Source organism: Capricornis sumatraensis, chromosome X (genome assembly GCF_032405125.1).
Source record: "Capricornis sumatraensis isolate serow.1 chromosome X, serow.2, whole genome shotgun sequence".
Lineage (NCBI taxonomy): Eukaryota > Metazoa > Chordata > Mammalia > Artiodactyla > Bovidae > Capricornis > Capricornis sumatraensis.
Genome location: NC_091092.1, coordinates 79450553 through 79471923, shown reverse-complemented (window position 1 = coordinate 79471923; position 21371 = coordinate 79450553). Strand labels below are relative to the sequence as shown.

The 21371-nt window shown below is 42.1% G+C and overlaps 1 protein-coding gene across 1 annotated transcript; it reads left to right on the top strand.

Moving 5' to 3' along the window:
* Positions 1–214: 214 nt before the first annotated feature.
* Positions 215–21146, top strand: DGAT2L6 (diacylglycerol O-acyltransferase 2 like 6). The gene is made up of 7 exons (XM_068962909.1): positions 215–305; positions 15209–15319; positions 15845–15915; positions 16284–16488; positions 17908–18082; positions 20339–20550; positions 20992–21146. The coding sequence occupies exons 1-7, from the start codon at positions 215–217 to the stop codon at positions 21144–21146; spliced, it is 1020 nt and encodes a 339-aa protein (XP_068819010.1).
* The last annotated feature ends 225 nt before the right edge of the window (positions 21147–21371 follow it).

Sequence of the window (21371 nt, the reverse complement as noted above, 5' to 3'; positions counted from 1 at the left end):
GGGAAAGGATGCATGTTAGGGAGATGAATGTGTGTATAAGGATATCAGGGTGGGGCCGAGAACAGGGAAGACTGGAGAAAAGGTTAGGTCAAGACTAAAACCTCCAGCAGATAAAAGGACTCAGTAATGAGATTAAAGCAAAGCACCTGTAATCAGCTCAGCTTTAGAGGCACTGGCCTTCTGTTTGGGCTTCCTGCCACAACAGAGCAGCACTATGGCCATGGCCTTCCTCTCCCGGCTGAATCTTCAGGAAATCCTCCAGACCCTCTCTATTCTGCAGTGGGTGCCAGTCTACATCTTTTTAGGTGAGTGAACCCCAGGGCCTCGAGAGCACAGAGAACAGATCAAGAAAGAGAGCAGGAATCTCCAGATGATTGAGAGGGTTCTAAAGAGATCATTTGGTCGGTCTCCTCTCTCTGGGAAGGACTGTGCCTCTCCACCCAGAGAGACGGCCATTGTTGAGTTCACTAGGTATCTCTCCTCCCAACCGAGGAACACGAAGGCCAGGAGTGAAACTGCAGTTGTTCTGGTTTAAAGTCCACCCCAGCCTTCTCTCAGGACAGCCCCTCTGTGAACTAGCTGAAAAGAGTCTTGTTTGGGGACAGGGGCAGAATTGGTACTGGGCAGATGTAAGGTGATTTTCTTTATTACGATGAGAGAATTATGGAAAAGCTGGGGGCTGCCTGAGTGACTCATTAGATGGAATTTTGAGAAGGGGCCAGTTCTTCAACAGACTCAAAAAATCACAGTCATCAGTGCTGGGCAAATGGGCTGAGAGTTCCAAGCCCTTCCCAGTCAGAAACCAGTTCTTTGTGGGCAGCCGATTACGGGGCCAAGTTTGCAAACTGGGCATGGAAAAATTTCATCCTGAAGGATGGGACAGGATAGGAGGCTGACCAGTCCAATTTATGGGAGGATATATGTCCCCGTAGAGCAGAGGTTCTTAAATAGAGACCTACAGACACTAGTGCCTTCCAGGTCGCACTAGTGGTAAGGAACCCACCTGCCAATGCAGGAGAGTTAAGAGACACGGGTTCGATCCCTGGGTCAGGAAGATCCCCTGGAGAAGGAAATGGCAACCACTCCAGTATTCTTGCCTGGAGAATCCTATGGACAGAGGAACCTGGCAGGCTACAGTCCACGGGGTTGCAAAGAGCCGGACACAGCTGAAGCAATTTAGCATGCACATAGACATAGAATGAGATGGGGAGAGACAATGTTGAATTTGGAAGGAAAAAATTACCTCTTTATTTTCACTAACTTCATATTGAATAGATGAATGTAGGCAGCAAACCACAATTTGTTGGTAACAGACACCATAGAGATTTAAATTTCACATGCCAGTTGTTGCAGGCATCTCAAAAGTTCATTTATGCTTGTTACCACTTCTGAATTCCAATAGTTATTGGAACTACCATTAGGTGTGGTTATCTACTGCATAAATCAAGAATTCATGTTACTGTACCACATTTTTTACAATATTTCGATAATTGTGTTTTACTATGATGAGTTTCCTTTGTGAGTCTGTGTATTTTGTTTTGTGCATTTAAAAATAATATTCAGAAAAGTGATCTATAGGCTTCACCAGACTAACAAAGGAGTCCATGGCCACCCAAAGATAAAGACTTAGTGAGCCTTATTGAAATCAAATCATGCTAAGCCCTTAGCCTATCAATAACTTGATTCTAGTTGCATTAAGAGAAGGAAGTGATTTTTCTATAAATTTATGTTTCTAGTGTTTCATTTTTTATTGTTGCTGTCCTTTGCATCTATGTTTAACTTCCTCAAAAAGACCCCTTAACAAGTTCCAGCCCTTAGTTAGGAAAGTGGGGGTCACCGGAATGTCCTAAGAGACTTGACATCGTGGTGGCATCTGTCATTTCAAGTCTGGACCCCAAAAAGAGTGGGCAAAGATGGGCAGAGAGAGCAAGGAAAAGAGGCCCAGAGAAGAGCTGTACGAGCTGAGCCTTTTAGGTGTGGGATCAGTCCCATCCTGGAAAACCTCTGTATGGTATTCGAACACAAGTGCCTAGGTTGTTCTGGCTCTTCTGGAGAGAGCTTCTCAATATAATGTTCTCATTTTTCTCCCAGAAAATCACATTTCTTGAGTATTTTTTCTCCTTCTTCCTTTTCCCCTCTCAAAGGACATGAGCTAGGATAAAGGGTATGTTCAGCACTGAATACATAAAGACCCACGACGATAAGGACTAGCCTCCTGGTAACACCCCCTTCCTCCAATCTCACCAGCTTCCAGCCATCCTAGAAGAGCTATGGCACCTATGTGTCTTGAATGAAAAACTCTCTGTCCCATTTCATATGAGTGGAATCATGTACTATTTGTCCGTTTGTGATTGCCTTCTTTCACTTAACACAATGTTTTCAAGATTCATCCATGTTGTGACAGAATTTCCTCCCTTTTTAAAGCTGAATAATATTGTATTATATGTATATACCATTTTTTTTGTGTATTCATTATCCATTAATGGACTCTGGTTTTTCCTACCTCCTGGCTATTGTGAATAATGCTCTATGAACATGGGTGTTCAAATATCTCCTTGAGAGCCTGCTTTCAATTCTTTTGGCTATATACCCAGAAGTAGAATTGCTGGGTCATATGGTAATTCCATTTTTTAAATTGTTGTGGAATTGTCATACTGATTTCCATAGCAGCTACATCACTTCACATTTCCACCGACAGTGTGCATGAGTTTCAATTTTTCCACATCCTCACCAACACTACTTTATTGTTTATTTTTTTTGGTAGTCGTCCTAATGAAATGAGATGATATCTCATTGTGGTTTTGATTTGTATTTCCATAATGACTAGTGAACTTTAGCATCTTTTCATGTACTCAGTGGCCATTTGTCTTGACTTCTTTTAGATCGATTATCATTCCACTTGTCTTCTGTTAGTTAAGGTTACTATACATCCTCTTTCCCTTCTTCTAGTGATTATGCTAGAAATTACAACACAAATCCTGGATCTTGGAGGTTATCAAGGTAGCTAAAACATGTAACAGTGTATGATACCCACAGAGATGCTTAAGACAGTCAAATCTGTCCAACAGTTACAGAGCAATTACAAAGTATAAGGTTTTGGCTGTCCTTGTGACACTACAACAATGAGTCCAGTATAGGCTCTTTCTATCTAGTAACAAAGAGAAAATAATCATTCATTCCACCATTCTACCATTCCAGGTGTCAGTGCTGAATACATAAGTGAATCATTACACTGTAAGATTGAGTGTGTTAAGTGAAATGAACAGACACAATGAAGCCATTAGAAAATATTACACAAGGTTAACAGGATCAGGGAAGGCAGGAAAGGGCAGCAATGTCACAGTAAACAGGACATGGGTTCTGCAGTTTGTCAAACTTGGTTAACAACTAGCTGTGTGAATTTAGACAGGTACTGTAACCTTCTAAGCCTCCATATCCCCATCCTCTCAAGGCTGGTTCACAATAAACGCTCCATACAAAAAAAGTGTCCTTCCTTCCTCCCTCCCTTCTTCTTCCTAATTCCCTTCTGTCTTCTCCTTCTCACTCTTTCCTTCATTCTTTCTGTCTTGCTCAGAGTCGTCCTCAGCACTTCTCCTCCTTCCTGAATGATGGTCAGAATCGTGACTGATTACTGGCAGTGGGGTGGGGGAGGAAGTAGGGAAGAGAGAACGAGAAAAGGCAGAGGGACAAGAAGGAGGAAAGAAGTGAGAAGAGAGGAATGAAAAGATGGTCTGTGTTAGTATACTGTATTATATGGAATTTAGAAAGATGGTAATGATGACCCTGTATGCGAGACAGCAAAAGAGACAGATGTATAGAACGGACTTTTGGACTCTGTGGGAGAGGGAGAGGGTGGGATGATTTGGGAAAATGGCATTGAAGCATGTATACTATCATGTAAGAAACGAATCGCCAGTCTATGTTTGATACAGGATACAGGATGCTTGAGGCTGGTGCACGGGGATGATCCAGAGAGATGATATGGGGTGGGAGGTGGGAGGGGGGGGTTCAGGATTGGGAACTCATGTACACCCGTGGCTGATTCATGTCAATGTATGGCAAACCAATACAGTATTGTAAAGCAAAATAAAGTAAAAATAAAAATTAAAAAAAAAAAAGATGGTCTGGGGGAAAACAAATGTTCATGACCTTTGGAACTCAGCAATGCTCCTGAGAGCCTCTCTGAGGCCCAGCTTCCAGTTAAAGGATGGCTCTCCATCTGTCTCTCTTTTTCTGGGCTTGTATCACCAGCTATCTAAACTATTGCAATATCCTCTTTCCTGGCCCTCTACTCTCCATCCTCTCCAATATATTCCACTGCTTACATCCAGAAGAGTCCTTCAAATGTGTCTTTGATTACAGCCCTCTACTGCTCAAAAATAGTCACTGATTTTCCCTTGCCTACTTGATGAAGTAAAAATGTGTCATCCGGGGCATTTGAGGACCTCCTCCACTCTCTGGTTTTAACTCTTTGCCAGCTCATCCCCCTACTTGAAGCTTGTATTCCAGGTATCTTTTTCCCAGAACAAATGGGAAGGATACTTACTCTCCCACTCCTTTACTTTTGCTCTATTTCCTCCACTTAAAAAATTTCCTGATCACCCTTCCTGGACTATCTATGGACAATCCCTTCTTTGAAATATTGCTCAAGTCATACCTTCTCTGCAACCCTTTCCTGGTAACCTGAGACTACATTGTCTCTGAAAATCTCTGCACTTTGTAAAAATTGGTTGAGTAGCAGCCTTCACTTTCATGCATTGGAGAAGGAAATGGCAACCCACTCCAGTGTTCTTGCCTGGAGAATCCCAGGGACGAAGGAACCTGGTGGGCTGCCGTCTATGGGGTCACACAGAGTCGGACACGACTGAAGTGACTTAGCAGCAGCAGCAGCAGCAGCAGCCTTTACACCCTTTGTCTCCTCTACCCAATAGGCTTCATGAAAACAGGAGTCATGCCTTGTCAATATTATATTTCTTGCAAGACCAGGCTTGACACAGTTGATTCTTCCACATTTCTTCTCCTCAGTAAAGACCTCTCCTCAGTAAAACAAGTCTACCTCTTATTCTTTTCTCCCTCTCCTGGAAATCCTTTTTTTCATGGACCTGCCTCCTTTCTCTGGTTGCTGATACTACAAAAAATAGAACATAGTCTTTGGAGTCAAACAGACTAAGTCTGCCTTTTACTTATTATGTGACCTTGTGCAAGTAAGTTATTCACCCTCCACCACTGTAGAACAGAGCTCCCAAGACCACTCTGATAATCAAAGAAAACCCTCAACAGGTGTTCATTTTATTTTGGGGGTTTATAGGAATTGACATTACTTGGAGCCCAACTACTCCACCTCTTAAGACATTTTTTAATGTTTTTATGTGCTTATTGGTCATTTAAAAATGTATTTATTTTTAATAGAAGGATAATTGCTTTATAATATTGTATTGGTTTCTGCCATGTATCAATTTGATCAACAGAAGAGTGACTACCACTTCTCAGACAAGCACCCTAGACTCTGATTTCATTGCACCTTCAAGAAGAATAATGAGTAACTAGATCCTAGAAAATGAGGCAAATAGAAATGTTGATACCTTCCCAGCATTTAAACAGGCCCCTTCAAGGCATCACTCCCTACTACCTCTTCTTCACTCCCCTGCATACAATCAACTGCCAAACCCTGAAAATTCTGCCTCCATAGTATCTTTCAAATTGATTTCAGAAATAGTAGCCTATTTCAGGTTCTCACTATCTCTCATCTAAGACACTGCAGCTCTTAGCTGACCTCCTTCCCTCAGTTTCTCCTGCTCCCAAAGTCATTTCAAACAATCTTTCTGATGGACAAATATGATCATGCTCTTTCTCTGATGAGAATCTGGGTTCTCATTCCCTTAAGCATCAGACCTGAGCTCCTCTGCTTCTTTCCCAGCATCATCTGCTATTCCATGGTTTCCCATACTCTCTCCCTGTACTTTTGCAAGTTATGATGTTACTCACAGACCTTGAACTCTTCCCTATCTAGGCCTTTGTTGGAGCTCTTCTTTGCTTGTGGAAGGCCCTTTTGCCACTAATCCATCTGTCAAAATCCTACTTTTCCTTCAAGATTCAATTTAAGTCGTACCTTCTGCAAGAAACCTTTCTAGATTGCCCATAAACCTTTCTAGGTTGTAGTAAAGAATGGTTCTCATATAATGACATTTGAACCCTGACGGTATCATTCTCACCCTCTGGGATATATCTGTTATTTATGGTATCAATTTTCCCCTCTAGACTATGAGTTTCTGGAAGGCAGGAACTTTATTTTTATGTTTTAATATGACTTAAAATTAATCAAGCATATTTAAAGTGCTTAAAATAATTTTTGGTTCTTAAAGACTCAACAAATACTACCTATTTTTTCTCCCAAAGCATGGAGTGAAGATACATGACCTCTCTGAGCCTCAGTTTCTTCATATGTAAAATGGAGATAATAAAATTATCTACTTCTCAGGGTCGTGAGAATATTAAATGAAATAACACACATTAGGTGCTGAACAGAGTGCTTGTTGACAATAAATGCTCCCTCCATACAAGGCATCGGTGACCATACTCACATTCTTTTCATCACTTCCGTATTCTCCATCCTCCTCCTTCAGTGCCTCAACCCTGCCCCCACTGCTTCTAGCACAGGGATTTCATGTGATGTGTGCTCAGTCTATGTGTGTTGAATCAAGTTATCTTTTTCACTCCCGTTGGTTCTTATACAAATCCAATATAGTAATTGTAAAGCTACAGAATTCGTCTTTGACAAACCAGTCATGTTCTTGGATTTCTGAAGGCTTTGAGCCAACTGATTAAAAATCTTAGTTTTCATTTTATTCTGGAAATGACAGGCTTCCATAACCTTACACACTCACGCACACCCTGGAACATCAGAAGCTCCTTTCCTAATTTAGAACAAGGGCACTGGTGGTTTCTCTCCCAGTTAACATTCACTTGCTACTAGGAGAATTTTGAAATCAAACTTCTGTGCACTTCAATTGAATGTTACAAATATATTTATCATGAGTCATCTCCCTGTGCTTGGCACGGTGCTAAAGGCTGTTTTCTAAAAGCTTACTGTCTAGTAGGCAGAGGGCCTACTGTGTGGTAAGTTGCTAACCAAACAAACAGCAAATGAAACAAGGAACAGCATCACCAAAGACATGGAGATGTGAAATTGCATGGTGGGTTGAGGGAATGGAGAGTAGACTAAGGTGGTTGAACCTCTGTTTCCCATTCTTCAGTCATTTGCATCCCACCTTCTGGTTCTTTCCACAGCTGAGTACCACCTATCCTATTATTACTTAACATTTTCCCCAAACTGATTCACTCCTATAACCTAAATTAATATATTTTATTAATTTTTTTTGTTTTTTTTTAAATTAATATATTTTAATAGGAAACTTTATACCACTACCATGAACTCACTTTGATTCACTACATATTAAAATAACTTTCCATCTATGAACCACTTCAGATCACCCCATGTCCCTACAGTTGTTTGGGGACCACATGCTAGATCATATGGGATATGAGTCCTGGTGCTGAGAGATGAGGCTAGGAAGGTGAGTGGGGCCAGTCCATGGAGGGCCTTAAATGCCTGACTAACATGTTCAGACTTTATCCTGTTAGCAGTGGGACAGTACTGAAGGTTTCATAGGAGGCAAACAACACTACAACTGTGCTTAGTTAAAAATAAATCTGGCAGAAGCATGGAAAACAGAGTAGGGGGAAGAGATCAGCAGGCAAGAATAGACAAAAGACTGCAGTCTAGACCAGAGGAGATCAAGTTCTGGACCACAGCAGTAGCAATGGAGACAGAGGCAGAAGGATGAATGGGAGAGATTTTCTTTTTTTTTTTTGGAAAGGGAGAGAAGTTGAAGATATCTCCAAAATGTTGAAACTGACATTTATCCTGAGGCCTGAAATATGAATAAGAACTAGCCAAGCAAAAAGCTGAGGGAAGAGTCTTCCAGGCAAAAGGGACAACATGCACAGAAGCCTAGAGGCTGGAGAACAGAATAAGTAGAAGAAATCTACAATAGAATAGTTTGATGGCATGCAGAGCGCAAGGGGGTGGCCAGGAGCTCCCTCACGGAGGACCTTCAGAACCAAGGTTACAAGACTGGACTTGATCCTAAGAGTCACCAGAAGCCATGTGAGTTATTGAATTATTAAATTACCACCAACCCCATCAGTTCTCATATTTATCATCACTTTTGATCCATCAAGTAATCACTGAGCCGCAGAAATGTCTCTTTCACAAGCCAGCCATGTTCTTGGTTATATGCTGTAGAAGGACAGAGATCTGCATTTAGCCTTCTGGTTGCATCATGACTCAAATGGATGCAGGGAACCTATTAGAAGACATTGGCAGTTGGCTTAGAAAGAGAGGTGGTAACTTGGACTGGTGGTAGCATGGAGGTATGGAACAGAATAATTTGAAAGACATTTGAAGGACAGAACTGACAGAAAGTAATAATTGACTAAAGGAAAGCAATGATTCGAGCTCAGTAGTTAAGAGTACAGTCTCCTGGTCTTAGTGTTGAGATGGAGGCCTTTGGGAGAGCTCAGTCTCTGGAGGAAGAGTGTGAGTTCTCAACTCTGGCTCACCCACCAGCTAGCTGTGTGACCTTAAGTAGTTATTGAACCTCTCTGAACCTGGGTCCCTCGTCCACAAAATGAGAGTGCTTATTGTCCTGATGGGGTCTTTATGAAGATTAAATAAAATACGCGTGTGCAATACTTAGCTTTACACAATGAGTATACAATAAATGTTGCTGTTACTATATGGGAAAGTTAGTAAGAAAGGTGAATCAGAGATGATTTGAAGAAAGGACCCACTTAGATTCATCCTGGTACCATCTTTAACCAAAGCTAGTAATCATTAGTAATTTGAGGCTCCACGTGTTTATCTTTTTAAAGTCACAACCAAGGTAAAGTAGATGGTAAAAGGCTCAATTCACCAAGAAGACTTAACTATCCTAAATGTCTATGTACCTATCAATGGAGCTTCAAAGTGAAAACTTCTGAAACTGAAAAAATAAATAAACAAGTTAACAATTATATTTGATGACTTCTTTGAAAACTACAAACAACCAAAACTCACCCAAAATGAAACAGGTAACCTATAACTACTAATTAAATTAAATTTTAATTTTGGAACATTGTAAACTTCCAAAACAGAAATCTGCAGACCTAGATGGTTTCAGGGGCATATTCTTCCAAACATTTTAAAGATGATATATCACAAATTCTACATCATCTTTTCCAGAAAATCAAAGAGGGAGGAACACTTAATGACTCATTTATGAGGCCAGACCCTGATGCCAAAACCAGACAAAACAATACAAAAAAGAAAACTACAGACCAATATCCCTCATGAATATAGATGCAAAAATCCTCAACAAAATACTAGCAAATCAAATTCAGCAATATATTACAAAGAGTAATATACCATGACCAAGTAGGCTTTATTCCAGGAATGCAAAAGTAAATATTTGAAAAACAATATTAACCATATTAACCACCTAAGGGAGAAAAATACACAATTATATCAATTGTTGTAGAAAAAGCATTTGAAAAAAATTTTTTTCTTAATAAAATTTGCTATCTTGGATTTAAGCAAAAAAGAAAGAGAAGGCACTTGACAAACTTTAATCCATGACAAAATCTCCCAGCAAACTAGGAATAGAAGGCAACTTTCTCAACTTGATAAACAGCATCTATTAAAAAAAAAAAAAAAACCCTGCAGCTACTTAATGGTGAAAAACTGAAAGCTTTCTCCCTAATATGGGGAGCAAAGCAAGGATGTCCACACTCACCATTTGTATTCAACATCATGCTAAAAGTCCTAGCAATAAAGCAAGAAGAAAAAGAAAGAAAACCATGCAGATTGAAAAGTAAGAAATAAACTGTACTAATTAACAGATGACATGATCATCTGTGAAGAAAATCCCATTCGATTACATATTTCTAAGTCTATTTTAAAAATATACTAAAAAATATCCCTCTAAGAACTAACAAATGAGGTTAACAAAGTCCCAGGTCACAAGATCTCACATAAAAGTCAACCATGTTTCTATATACTAGCAGAGAACGACTGAAAATAAAAATTTAAAAACAATACCATTTAAATGCCTTCAAAAATAAAATACTTATGAATATATTTAATAAAACCTGTATAGCATCTGTAGGCTGAAAATTATAACATGCTAATAAAATTAAAGACCTAAATGGAGACGTACTGTGTTCATGGATTGGAAAACTCAAAGATGTCTGCTGCTGCTGCTGCTAAGTCACTTCAGTCGTGTCCGACTCTGTGTGACCCCATAGACGGCAGCCCACCAGGCTCCCCCATCCCTGGGCTTCTCCAGGCAAGAATACTGGAGTGGGTTGCCATTTCCTTCTCCAATGCATGAAAGTGAAAAATGAAAGTGAAGTCGCTCAGTCATATCCGACCCTCAGCAACCCCATGGACTTAAGCCTTCCACGCTCCTCCATCCATGGGATTTTCCAGGCAAGAGTACTGGAGTGGGGTGCCATTGCCTTCTCCGTCAAAGATCTCAGTTCTTCCCAAAATTGATCTATAAATGTAACACAGCTCAAATAAAAATCCCAACAGAGTGCATTTGATAACAGTTTTTCCTAAATACTAAAACTAAATATCCCAAATTTGATAATGGCACTGTGAGTGCCTTAATTTTTAGAAAATACACAGTTACTTAGGAGCAAAGCACTGTGATCTCTGCAATGGACTATAAATACAAACATATATTTATATACTTATATTTAGGAATAAGTCAAATGCAAAATGGTAACAATAAAGAGAGCTAGATGAAGCTTATGTGGGATTTTATTAAAATATTCTTGCAAATTTTCTATTTAAGTCTTTTTCAAAATAAAAAGTTTAATTTGAAAAGCCTCATCAGGTGTTTTTATAAACATCGACGAGATGATTGTAAAATTTATATAGAAAAGCAAAAGAACTACAATATCTAAAACCATTTTGAAAAAAGAATAGTTAGGGGATCACACTATCTGGTTTTTAGACTTAGTGGAAAACTATAGTAATCAAGACAGTGATATATTTGTGAGGAGATAAGCACATGGATCAATGGAACAGAACAGAGTCCAAAAAAAAACACAACAGGAAAAAAAAAAACACGAAAAGAAGAATAGAGTCCAGACAGATCTGCACAAACATGGCCAATTGATATTTCACAAACATGCAAAAGCAATTAAATGGAGGAAAGATAGTATTTTCAACAAACAATGTTGGGACAATTGGTTATCCATATGTAGTAAATGGATCTTGACCAAAACCTCACACCTTATTATAAGATTAACTCAAAATGGATCACAGATCTAAAAAGTAAAACATAAAACTTGTAGTAAAAACGTAAGAGAAAATCTTCATGACCTGAGGTTAAGTAAAGTGTTCTTAGATTTAATATCAAAAGCACAATCTGTAAAAGAAAAATAAATGATAAATTGGACTTCATCAAAATTAAAAGTTTTTGCTCTAAGAAATACTCTGTTAACAGAATAAAAAGATAAACACAGGGAATTTCCTGGCATCCCAGTGCTTAGGACTCTGTGCTTCACTGAGGACCTGAGTTCAGTCCCTGGTCTGGGAACTAAGATCTCACAAGCCTTGTTGCATGGCCAAAAAAAAAATTTTTTTTAAGATAAACACAAACTGGAGAAAATGTTTGCAAATCACATATCTGATAAAAGACTTGTATCCAAATAAAAGAAATTGTATCCAGATCATATAAAGAAACTCACAAAGAAAACAAACAACCCAGTTGAAAAATGAGCCAAATATTTTAATAGACACTGCACCAAAATGGATATACAAAAGACAGTTAAACACATAAAAAACTGTTAAGCATGATTAGGTATAAGAGAAACGAAATAAAAACGATGAGATACCGTGCTACATATCTATTAGAATGGTTTAGCCATCTTCAGTACAAACTAAATTAAGAGCCTGCCTTATGTGAACTTCTTCCTTGATAATCCACTCTAAAACTACTCACTTGAACATGGATAAGATGTTGGAAACATCTCTGTGTCAAGGCCATAATGTCTAAGATAGTGCCACACATACACATACACAAATGTGTCCTTTATTCTTGCCTCAGTCACCCTTGCTTTCTTTCACGGAACTCCTTGTTTCACAAAGTCAAGACCTTCCATGTTTGGCCTATGTTTCTCCTATCTCTTTAAATCTCCCTTTTGTCACCATTAAGTGACACCGATGATATTCAAACAGGTTGGGTCTGGCAAGATTGCCCTCAAAGGACACTTGTGGTCCTCTGAGGTGCCACATCTGCAGTTCTAACAGATTTCACAAGGGGAGTGATGTTTATTGAGATATGGCTCTCAGTTCAGTTCAGTTGCTCAGTCGTGTCTGACTCTTTGCAACCCCATGGACTGCAGCACGCCATGCGTCCTTGTCCATCACCAACTCCCAGAGTTTACTTAAACTCATGTCCATTGAGTCTGTGATGCCATCCAACCATCTCATCCTCTGTCGTCCACTTCTCTTGCCTTCAATCTTTCCCAGCATCAGGGTCTTTTCAAATGAATCAGTTCTTCACAACAGGTAGCTAAAGTATTGGAGTTTCAGCTTCAGCATCAGTCCTTCCAATTAATTTCCTTGAGGATGGACTAGTTGTAACTCCTTGCTGTCCAAGGAACTCTCAAGAGTCTTCTCCAGCACCACAGTTCAAAAGCATCAATTCTTCAGCACTCAGTTTTCTTTATAGTCCAACTCTCACATCCATACATGACTACTGGAAAAACTAAAGCCTTGACTAGATGGACCTATGTTGGCAAAGTAATGTCTCTGCTTTTGAATATGCTGTCTAGGTTGGTCATAACTTTTCTTCCAAGGAGCAAGCGTCTTTTAATTTCATGGCTGCAATCACCATCTCCAGTGATTTTGGAGCCCCCAAAATAGTCTGTCTCTGTTTCCACTGTTTCCCCATCTATTTGCCATGAAGTGATGGGACCGGATGCCATGATCTTAGTTTTCTGAATGTTGAGTTTTAAGCCAACTTTTTCACTCTCCTCTTTCACTTTCATCAAGAGTCTCTTTAGATCTTCACTTTCTGCCATAAGGGTGGTGTCATCTGCATATCTGAGGTTATTGATATTTCTCCTGGCAATCTTGATTCCAGCTTGTGCTTCGTCCAGCCCAGCATTTCTCATGATGTACTCTGCATATAAGTTAAATAACCAGGGTGACAATATACAGCCTTGATGTACTCTTTCCCTATTTGGAACCAGTCTGGTGTTCCATGTCCAGTTCTAACTGTTGCTTCCTGACCTGCATACAGGTTTCTCAAGAGGCAGGTCAGGTGGTCTGGTAGTCCCATCTCTTTATGAATTTTCCACAGTTTGTTGTGATCCACAGTCAAAGGCTTTGGCATAGTCAATCAAGCAGAAGTAGATGTTTTTTCTAGAACTCTCTTGCTTTTTTGATGATCCAGTGAATGTTGGCAATTTGATCTCTGGTTCCTCTGCCTTTTCTAAATCCAGCTTGAACATCTGGAAGGTCACAGTTCACAGACTGTTGAAGCCTGGCTTGGAGAATTTTGAGCATTACTTTACTAGCATGTGAGATGAGTGCAATTGTGCAATAGTTTGAGCATTCTTTGGCATTGCCTTTCTTTGGGATAGGAATGAAAACTCCAGTCCTCTTCCAGTCCTATGGCCACTGCTGAGTTTTCCAAATTTGCCAGCATATTGAGTGCAACATTTTCACAGCATCATCTTTTAGGATTTGAAATAGCTCAACTGGAATAGACCAGTTCAGTAGACTACTTTTAGGACTGGTGGATTACTGAAAATGATTAGATATAAGGCATGAAATTAACCCATCTATACTTTCAAAACAACATTGGATTTAAACAACACAAATGCTGACTAAACACTAATCATTTAAGTCTACCTAATATTGAAAAGAGAAAACATTTCTTCATCTTTCAGTCAATCTATAGATATTTGTTGAATACTTACTGCATGCAAAGCACTCTTCTAATTGCTGGTGATACAAACTAAATTTATTAGAAGTAAGATATAAAAGAAATTGTATACTTAGGCTCCCTTTAATTAATAATGATTCATATTTAATTTTATCTAAGTTTTCTTCTGAGGCTTACCCAGCAAATTTACTCTCATCTTTCATGAGGGTCAGAGGTAGCAGGATTTTTATCCATGGCAAGCTTCCCATAAAATTCCTCCCCCTACTATTTCTTATTTAATTAGCATGCTTACAACAGCCATCTCAGCCAGATCTTATAAGGGGAATTCAGCCTATCACTAAGATTTCTTCTACCCCACAACATGACTTTTTTTTGAAATGCCCATTCCATCTTTTTCTTGTTATTTCCATCAGAATCCAAGATGCAAGAGACACATCCGCTGTTTGGTAACTCTTGAGTTTCTTCCCCTTCTCTGAAACTTTTTATCTACTGTGATATGGTTATCTGGTCAACGAAGTGATTCCTTTAGCCGAATTTTTTAAAATTCACAATATGGGTATGAGCCCCTCTGTCTCATGGATGCAGATTTTAAAATGGAATTCAACTCCCACGGCTGTAAGATGTATCACATTCACATTTCACAATCTGCTGTGACCCTTTGCTAACAGAAATGATTTTTCCCCCTTCTGAACTTTTGACCCATTTTGAATGGGATGAAATTGAACACAGTAAAGCAGTCTCTAATATGTATTTTCCTCTCAGCATCAAACAGCCTATACAGTGCAGGCAGCCCCTCTCCACTGGAATGTGCTGACAGAGCAGTGTGACAAAGGAAGGAGGGTTGAGGACTTCTTGAGGTCTCAGAATGGGGATGTCAGCCATTGGCACAAGATGCTGTTCCTTTCAGTTGCCAAGTAGTGCTGTCCTTTGACCCCAGGTGAGGACCTACTCTGAGAATGCCATGGTTCTGCCATTTCCTCAGTTAAGATCGCAGCCATCAAGGGGGCCCAGATTCAGGGACTCAGAGGTCATCCTGGACTGCAGCAGAGCTAAGAGGGAGATGGGGGGTGGGGGGGATGAGGGAAAAACAGTCTCACACTGGCCTTGACCTGCTTCTTCACTACAGAGCAGAGACTGGGGTAATGAGATGTGTATTAAACTTGAAGGGAACTAAAGGGCATGAACCCCTTGTGTCCCCTCAGGAGCTATTCCTATTATCCTTATACCCTACTTTCTGGTGTTCACTAAGTTCTGGATGGTGTCTGTGCTCGCCTTAGCCTGGCTCGCCTATGACTGGAACACCCACAGTCAAGGTAAGAAACAGGGGAAGAGCAGTGATCCCTGTCTGTGCCAAGGAGGGAACCACAGGGACGGAGTGAGGGTGGAAGGGAAGAGTGAGAGAGGCAGGGGGAGAAGAGGTGAGGAGAGGAAAGAAGGGGAAAGGGAAAGGAGGGCAGGGAGTGGAAGTGAGGGAGAGAGGAGGAAGGGCAAAGGAGAGAGGGAAGAGAAGAGAGGCAGGGGTGCAAAGCTCAGCAGGAACAGAGGGCTCGGCCAGGCTGCCCAGGAAGAATTAAGAGGCTGGTTTCTGAGCAGGTGCTCCCAGCCTCATGCTATTTCTCTCTCACCTTTCTGGCAGCTCCAGAAGAGCAGGCGCTGCCTGTGCCTTCTTGGGGATTGGATTCAGGGATAGACCTTATAGCTCTATGTCCAAGAAACATGGAAATGTGAGAAGGAACCCCCTCCTGACCCGAGGACATTAGGAAGATCCCTCCACCTCCAGAAGAAGTACAGGGATTGGCAAGACCTCACCCACTCTTCCCTTCCCTCTGTACTTGCAGGTGGTAGACGTTCAGCTTGGGTACGAAACTGGACAATCTGGAAATATTTCCGAAATTACTTCCCAGTAATGGTAATGACCCTTCCTCTGAAGGGCCTCATTCCCTGTTGCCCAGATTCTCCCTCCCCACTCAGCCGCATATTTTCAAAGGCTTTTGTGGCCAACAGTGGAGGTCAAAGCCCAGAGGCATAATATAGAGTATGGTCCCAAGATGGATGGGCAGGTGGGGAAATGAATGAATAGCACCTTGCCTCACAGTGGCAAACTCAGGTCAGCCTCACTGAGCATCATAACCCCTGGCAATTCTATGAGAGTGACAATATCCCAGAGAATAGGGATTAGGGGCTCCCCAAGGGAAACACAGGCTACCTGCTGGCCTCTGAGTCCACATGTCCTCTCTTCCTTCTATCTACTGCTCTGACTCAATCTCCCACTAACAGCTGGTGAAGACTCATGACCTCTCTCCCAGACAAAACTATATCATTGCCAGCCACCCCCATGGCATACTCCCTTATGGTATCTTCATCAACTTTGCCACTGAGACCACTGGCTTTGCTCGAATTTTCCCAGCCATCACTCCTTATATAGCGACCTTGGAAGGGATCTTCTGGATCCCAATTGTGCGAGAATATGTGATGTCAATGGGTGAGTATAAGAGATCATTCCATTCTCTGACCTACCTTGGGGCTCCAACTTTAATAAGCCTTGACAGTCAGTCCAGTACTCACTCCCTGCTGGAAGAACACTTAGTAGAAAATGAGTCCCGAGCACACTGGGCCAGTGACAGGAATATGTGGCTGAGCCTCAGGTTTAATCCGGGAGGCAGGGTTTGATTAGGTAGGAGGGTAAGTTATAGGCATTCATAAGAGTTGCCAAAAATCCTTTCAGAGGAGGAAGCAGAAGCCTGGGGTTTGGGATCAAAGCCAAAGTGGAAAGCAAAAGGCAAAAGTCAAATATCAAAACCAAATGTAGGGAAAATCAGGCATGAATGGAACAGCTCAGATATACTTTGCTAGACTGTTTCTGGGATGTCAATTGGCTTCTTTGGGGCGGTCATTTATATAGCAAGTCTCATCCAGGAGCAACTCAAAAACATTTTTGAGACTTTCACACTAGCTGGTACCCTCCTGGCCCATGACCTTCATTTCCTGAGAACCCCTTCGAATTTGTATAAGATATCAAGGGATAAAAGGATAGGCATCCATCAGAATCCAGGGCAACTTCCTCATGCCAGGCTTCAAGCCAGGGTATTGTGCCAAATGTCCTTCTCTCTGGGTGAATATCCATCCTCTGGACACCAGAAAACAACAGAAGCCAAACAAAAAGGTAAGATACATTTATATCTGGAGGGGCCAAGTGGGACCACTGGAGTCCCAGGGGATAATTCTGCTCACCTCTCAGGTTGGCATGAATCTGGATCTTAAGGACTGTGGCCTGGAGCCAATGTCTGCCATCCCAGGAGAGAACAGAAAGTAAGCACAGGGCAGAGATGGGAAGCAGAGGTAAGGAAAGACTCTGTGACTGTTGTTGAGCAACAGGATGTCATCCTCATTCCACAGTTCATCTACATGCCAGTTTGGCTTGGACAGGATCCTGGGTCTGCCTACTCTCTAGAAACCCCAGGGAATGGCTTACCTTTACCAGGTTACTCTAAGAAGGAAGCAGTTTGGTGGTGGCCATTCCTGATTACCCTCAGGAAAGAGAACTCTAGAGTCTCAAGTGACATCAGCCTGGGGAGAGTGGGAGACCACTGTGGTTCCTGGGGTAGAGAAGAAAGGATGGGCTTACAAGCTATAGAACTAAGAGAAAGCAGGCAGAAGAAGAACTCAATGTAGCTCCCACTGAAGTAGCACAGAGCCCCAAGGCAAGCAGCTGGCCGTAAGGACCGACCTCAGGCTAGGGCTAACCCAAGATGTGGAGGGCAGGTCAAAGACAGAAGATTGGAAACAATCACAGCCAGGAGACAGAAGAACTATTTCGAGCAGGAAGAGCCCCAAGGAACACCTTACCTTACCCCTCCTTAAGCACCACATCAGTATGTCATTTGGCTCTTTGGTTTTGCAGGTGTGTGCCCAGTGAGTGAGTTGGCCTTGAAGTATTTGCTGACCCAGAAAGGCTCAGGCAATGCTGTGGTTATTGTGGTGGGTGGAGCTGCTGAAGCCCTCTTGTGCCACCCAGGAGCCTCTACTGTCTTCCTTAAACAGCGTAAAGGTTTTGTGAAGGTGGCACTGAAGACAGGGTGGGTCCCCAGGTTCTAGTGCCCTATCGTCAGGGCATCCTAGGGACTCTGTAGCACCTCTCCAAAATGGTGCCCTCTCTTGGAAATGTGTTAGAAGGGGCTCCCTCTTCACCCTCATTGCTTCTTTCTACTCCCTCACACTGCGCCTTAAGGGTGTTTGGGCCTTCAGACACATTCTGATGGGTTCTGTTAAAACTTGAAGTTGGAGAAAGAACAGTAAAAGACCTTTATCTTCTGCACATTACCTGGTAGGCTGGGGGTCTGGGGAAGTGGGACTTTAGACTATATCACCCCATGCACTGTGAGGCCCAGAGAAACTATCCAGGGGAAGGAAGGCACTGAACTTGATGCTGTGGGGTTTGCAAAGATGCAGAAGATATGGATACAGCCCCCAAACAGCACATAATCTGGTTTGAAAAGTAGAAGGCAGTTATTGAACAGCTATTTTGTGTCAGGCATGGTACTAAGCATTGAGGATGTAAAAATAAATAAGACTTGGTCCTTGCCCTAAAGGTCTCTTGGTCCAATGGAAAACAGACATAGTCATGTATAATTACATAATATATCCAGAAGTCAACCTCTTAGCATCTCAACTATCACCCCCTGGTTTTCCACCCCATCGTCTCTCCCCTGGATTATTGCAAGTCTCCTAAGAGCTCTCCCTGCTTCTATCCTTGCCTCCCTCACATTCCAGAGTCTGTTCTCAACTGTGGCCAGCATGATCCTATCCACCATGAGTCAGATGAGATCATGTCACTACTCCAAGTGCTCCGATGGCTCCCATTTCACTCTGAGCAAAACCAAAGTCTTTAAAGGGCCTGCAAGACCCTAAATGATCTGGTCCTTAGCCACATCTTTGATCTGTTCACCCACTGCTATCCCCCTTGCTCCCTCCTTTAGAGCTGTTCCTTGCTGTTCCTCAAACAAGCCACATGCTCCTCTCTTAGGGTCTTTGCTCCAGCTGTTTCCCCTGTCTAGGACATTATTCCTCCAAATAGCTGTTTGGCTCATTCTTTTACCTCCTTCAGGTCTTTGCTCAAATGTCTATTCTCAATAAAGTCTATCCTGATCATGCTGCTCTGTTTTTTTCCATTGTACGTATTATCTTCTCATATGTCATCAGTTTTATTTCTTTACATATATGGCTTTTTATTTGTTCATTATTATTTATTGTCTGCCTTCCCTTAATAAAAGATAAGTTCCATGATGACAGAGATTATTTTTTTAATCCACTGTGTTCACTTATGTATCCTGAGGGCTTGAAAAAAGCACTGGCACATAGAAGGAACTCAATAAATATTTATTGAATGAAAGATGTGTCATGATGGACATATGTACAAAGCACTATGAGAGCACCAATTGATGGAAAGCCTTTCACCCAAAGCAGAAGTTTCATAAGTGGGTGACATCTGAATTGTGAATTGAAATATTAGTAGGAGTTGTCAGTCCGACCAAAGGGGAGAAATAACTCTGGTATTTAGCAAGGACCTATGACAATATGTCAGGCACTATGCCAGGCCCTAGGAGTTCAGAGATCAATAAGACATTTTCAAATGGCTTGCTGTCTACTGGGAGTCAGCCAGGAAGGAGTACAGAGTTGGGGTAGTGTTAGTATAGCAAAGAAGCAATCACTAGATGCAGGGGTTGGGGGTGGGAGAAGTTGGAGGAGGTCAAAGAACTGGAGCTCGTTCAAGGGGATGAAACTAGAGCTGAGTAGTGAAGGGTGAAATAGAATAAGCCACGTGAAGACAGGGGGAAGGCTTTTTTGGCAGAGGGAGTGGGATGTACAAAGACTTATAGACGAGTGCGAACTTAGCACACTTAGTATGGCTAAGCAGACTGTGACAAAGCGTTGGGGAGAGAATAAGCTAGCCAGGTAGGCAAGGCTGGAGCGTGTAGGCCACACTAAGTGCCTGGTATAAAGTGAGGAGCTCTGGGAAGAGTTTTCAAGAGAGGAGTGACATGTCCGGACACACAGTTTAGGAAGATCCTCTGGATGTGTACAATTTAGGCAATTAGATTTCCTGAGATTAGTGATTCATTTCCTCCAATCACAGGACAAAGTGCAGCAACTCCCCTCAAAATGTTCAGTTGGAGGGATGTGGAGCATAGCAAGGATAATACACAAGGCTGGAGATGCTTGGGTGCTTGGACTCGTCCTATAATGGGGTCATTGTAAAGCTTTCCTACCTTGGAGAGGGTTTCACTGTGGGGAGCTTCCTGGAAGAACTCACACTTCTGCCTGTCTCTTTGCAGAGCATACCTTGTCCCTTCCTATTCCTTTGGACAGAATGAAGTTCACAATCAAGAGACCTTCCCTGAGGGCACGTGGAAAAGGTTCTTCCAAAAAACCTTCCAGAACACATTCAAAAAAATCCTGGGACTAAATTTCTGTACCTTCCATGGCCGGGGCCTCATTCGAGGATTCTGGGGATTCCTGCCTTTCAATCATCCCATTACCACAGTTGGTAAGCTTTCCAGCATCTTTGGACCACCCTGGTCCTTGATTCCCCCCATCCAGCCCTCAAGTCCCAGGGGGCCTGGCACACAGCTGGGATGGGCAATGGGAATTCCGGTGGTTGTGGTTGAGAGCAGGGTAGGGAGGACAACTATGCAGATAAGAGTTGTGGCAGGAGGGACAGGAGGGACAGAGTTCAACTGCTGCCATGAGGGCATCATTATTCACACACGTGCCTTCAGCACTCTCTTAAGTTTACTCTCATTCTCTTAAGCATGCATGAGATTAGGTATTTGGAGAACGTGGGACAGGGTGGGGTTGGAGCAGGGAGAAAGAATAAAGGAGGTAGAGGGGACCAAGATACCGAGTATCAGTATGTAACTTCCTCTGAGGGATGGTAGTTTGAGTTGAGGGGGAAGGTCTGATGCTTGTCTCTTCTCCTGCCCCACAGTTGGGGAGCCCCTGCCAATTCCCAGGATAAAGAAGCCAAACAAGGAGACAGTGGACAAGTACCATGCACTCTACATCAATGCCCTTCGGAAGCTATTTGATGAGCACAAAGTTCAGTATGGTCTGTCTGAGACCCAGGAGCTGACAATCATCTAACAGGAGTTGGATTTCCCCATTACTGAACTCCCAAGGCATTGAGGGATCCAAGAAGGGCCACAAGGAAAGGAGAATCTGGGAAGAGGGGAGGATCTTGGGGTTGAATGATGAGGCCAGCCAAGCCAGAAAGTACTTAATGAGTCAGTCTGAGGAAGGAACCAGAGTTATGGGGGAGACTGGGCAACAACCCAGTTTAGCAAGCAGTCTCTTGTGAGTACACAGAGT

Excerpts from the sequence above, each read along its gene's own strand:
- DGAT2L6 (XM_068962909.1), top strand. The coding sequence starts at position 215 with ATGGCCATGGCCTTCCTCTCCCGGCTGAATCTTCAGGAAATCCTCCAG. Across the intron at positions 15,916-16,283 it reads GAAATTACTTCCCAGTAATG|CTGGTGAAGACTCATGACCT; the intron begins GTAATGACCCTT and ends TCCCACTAACAG. Across the intron at positions 16,489-17,907 it reads AGAATATGTGATGTCAATGG|GTGTGTGCCCAGTGAGTGAG; the intron begins GTGAGTATAAGA and ends TTGGTTTTGCAG.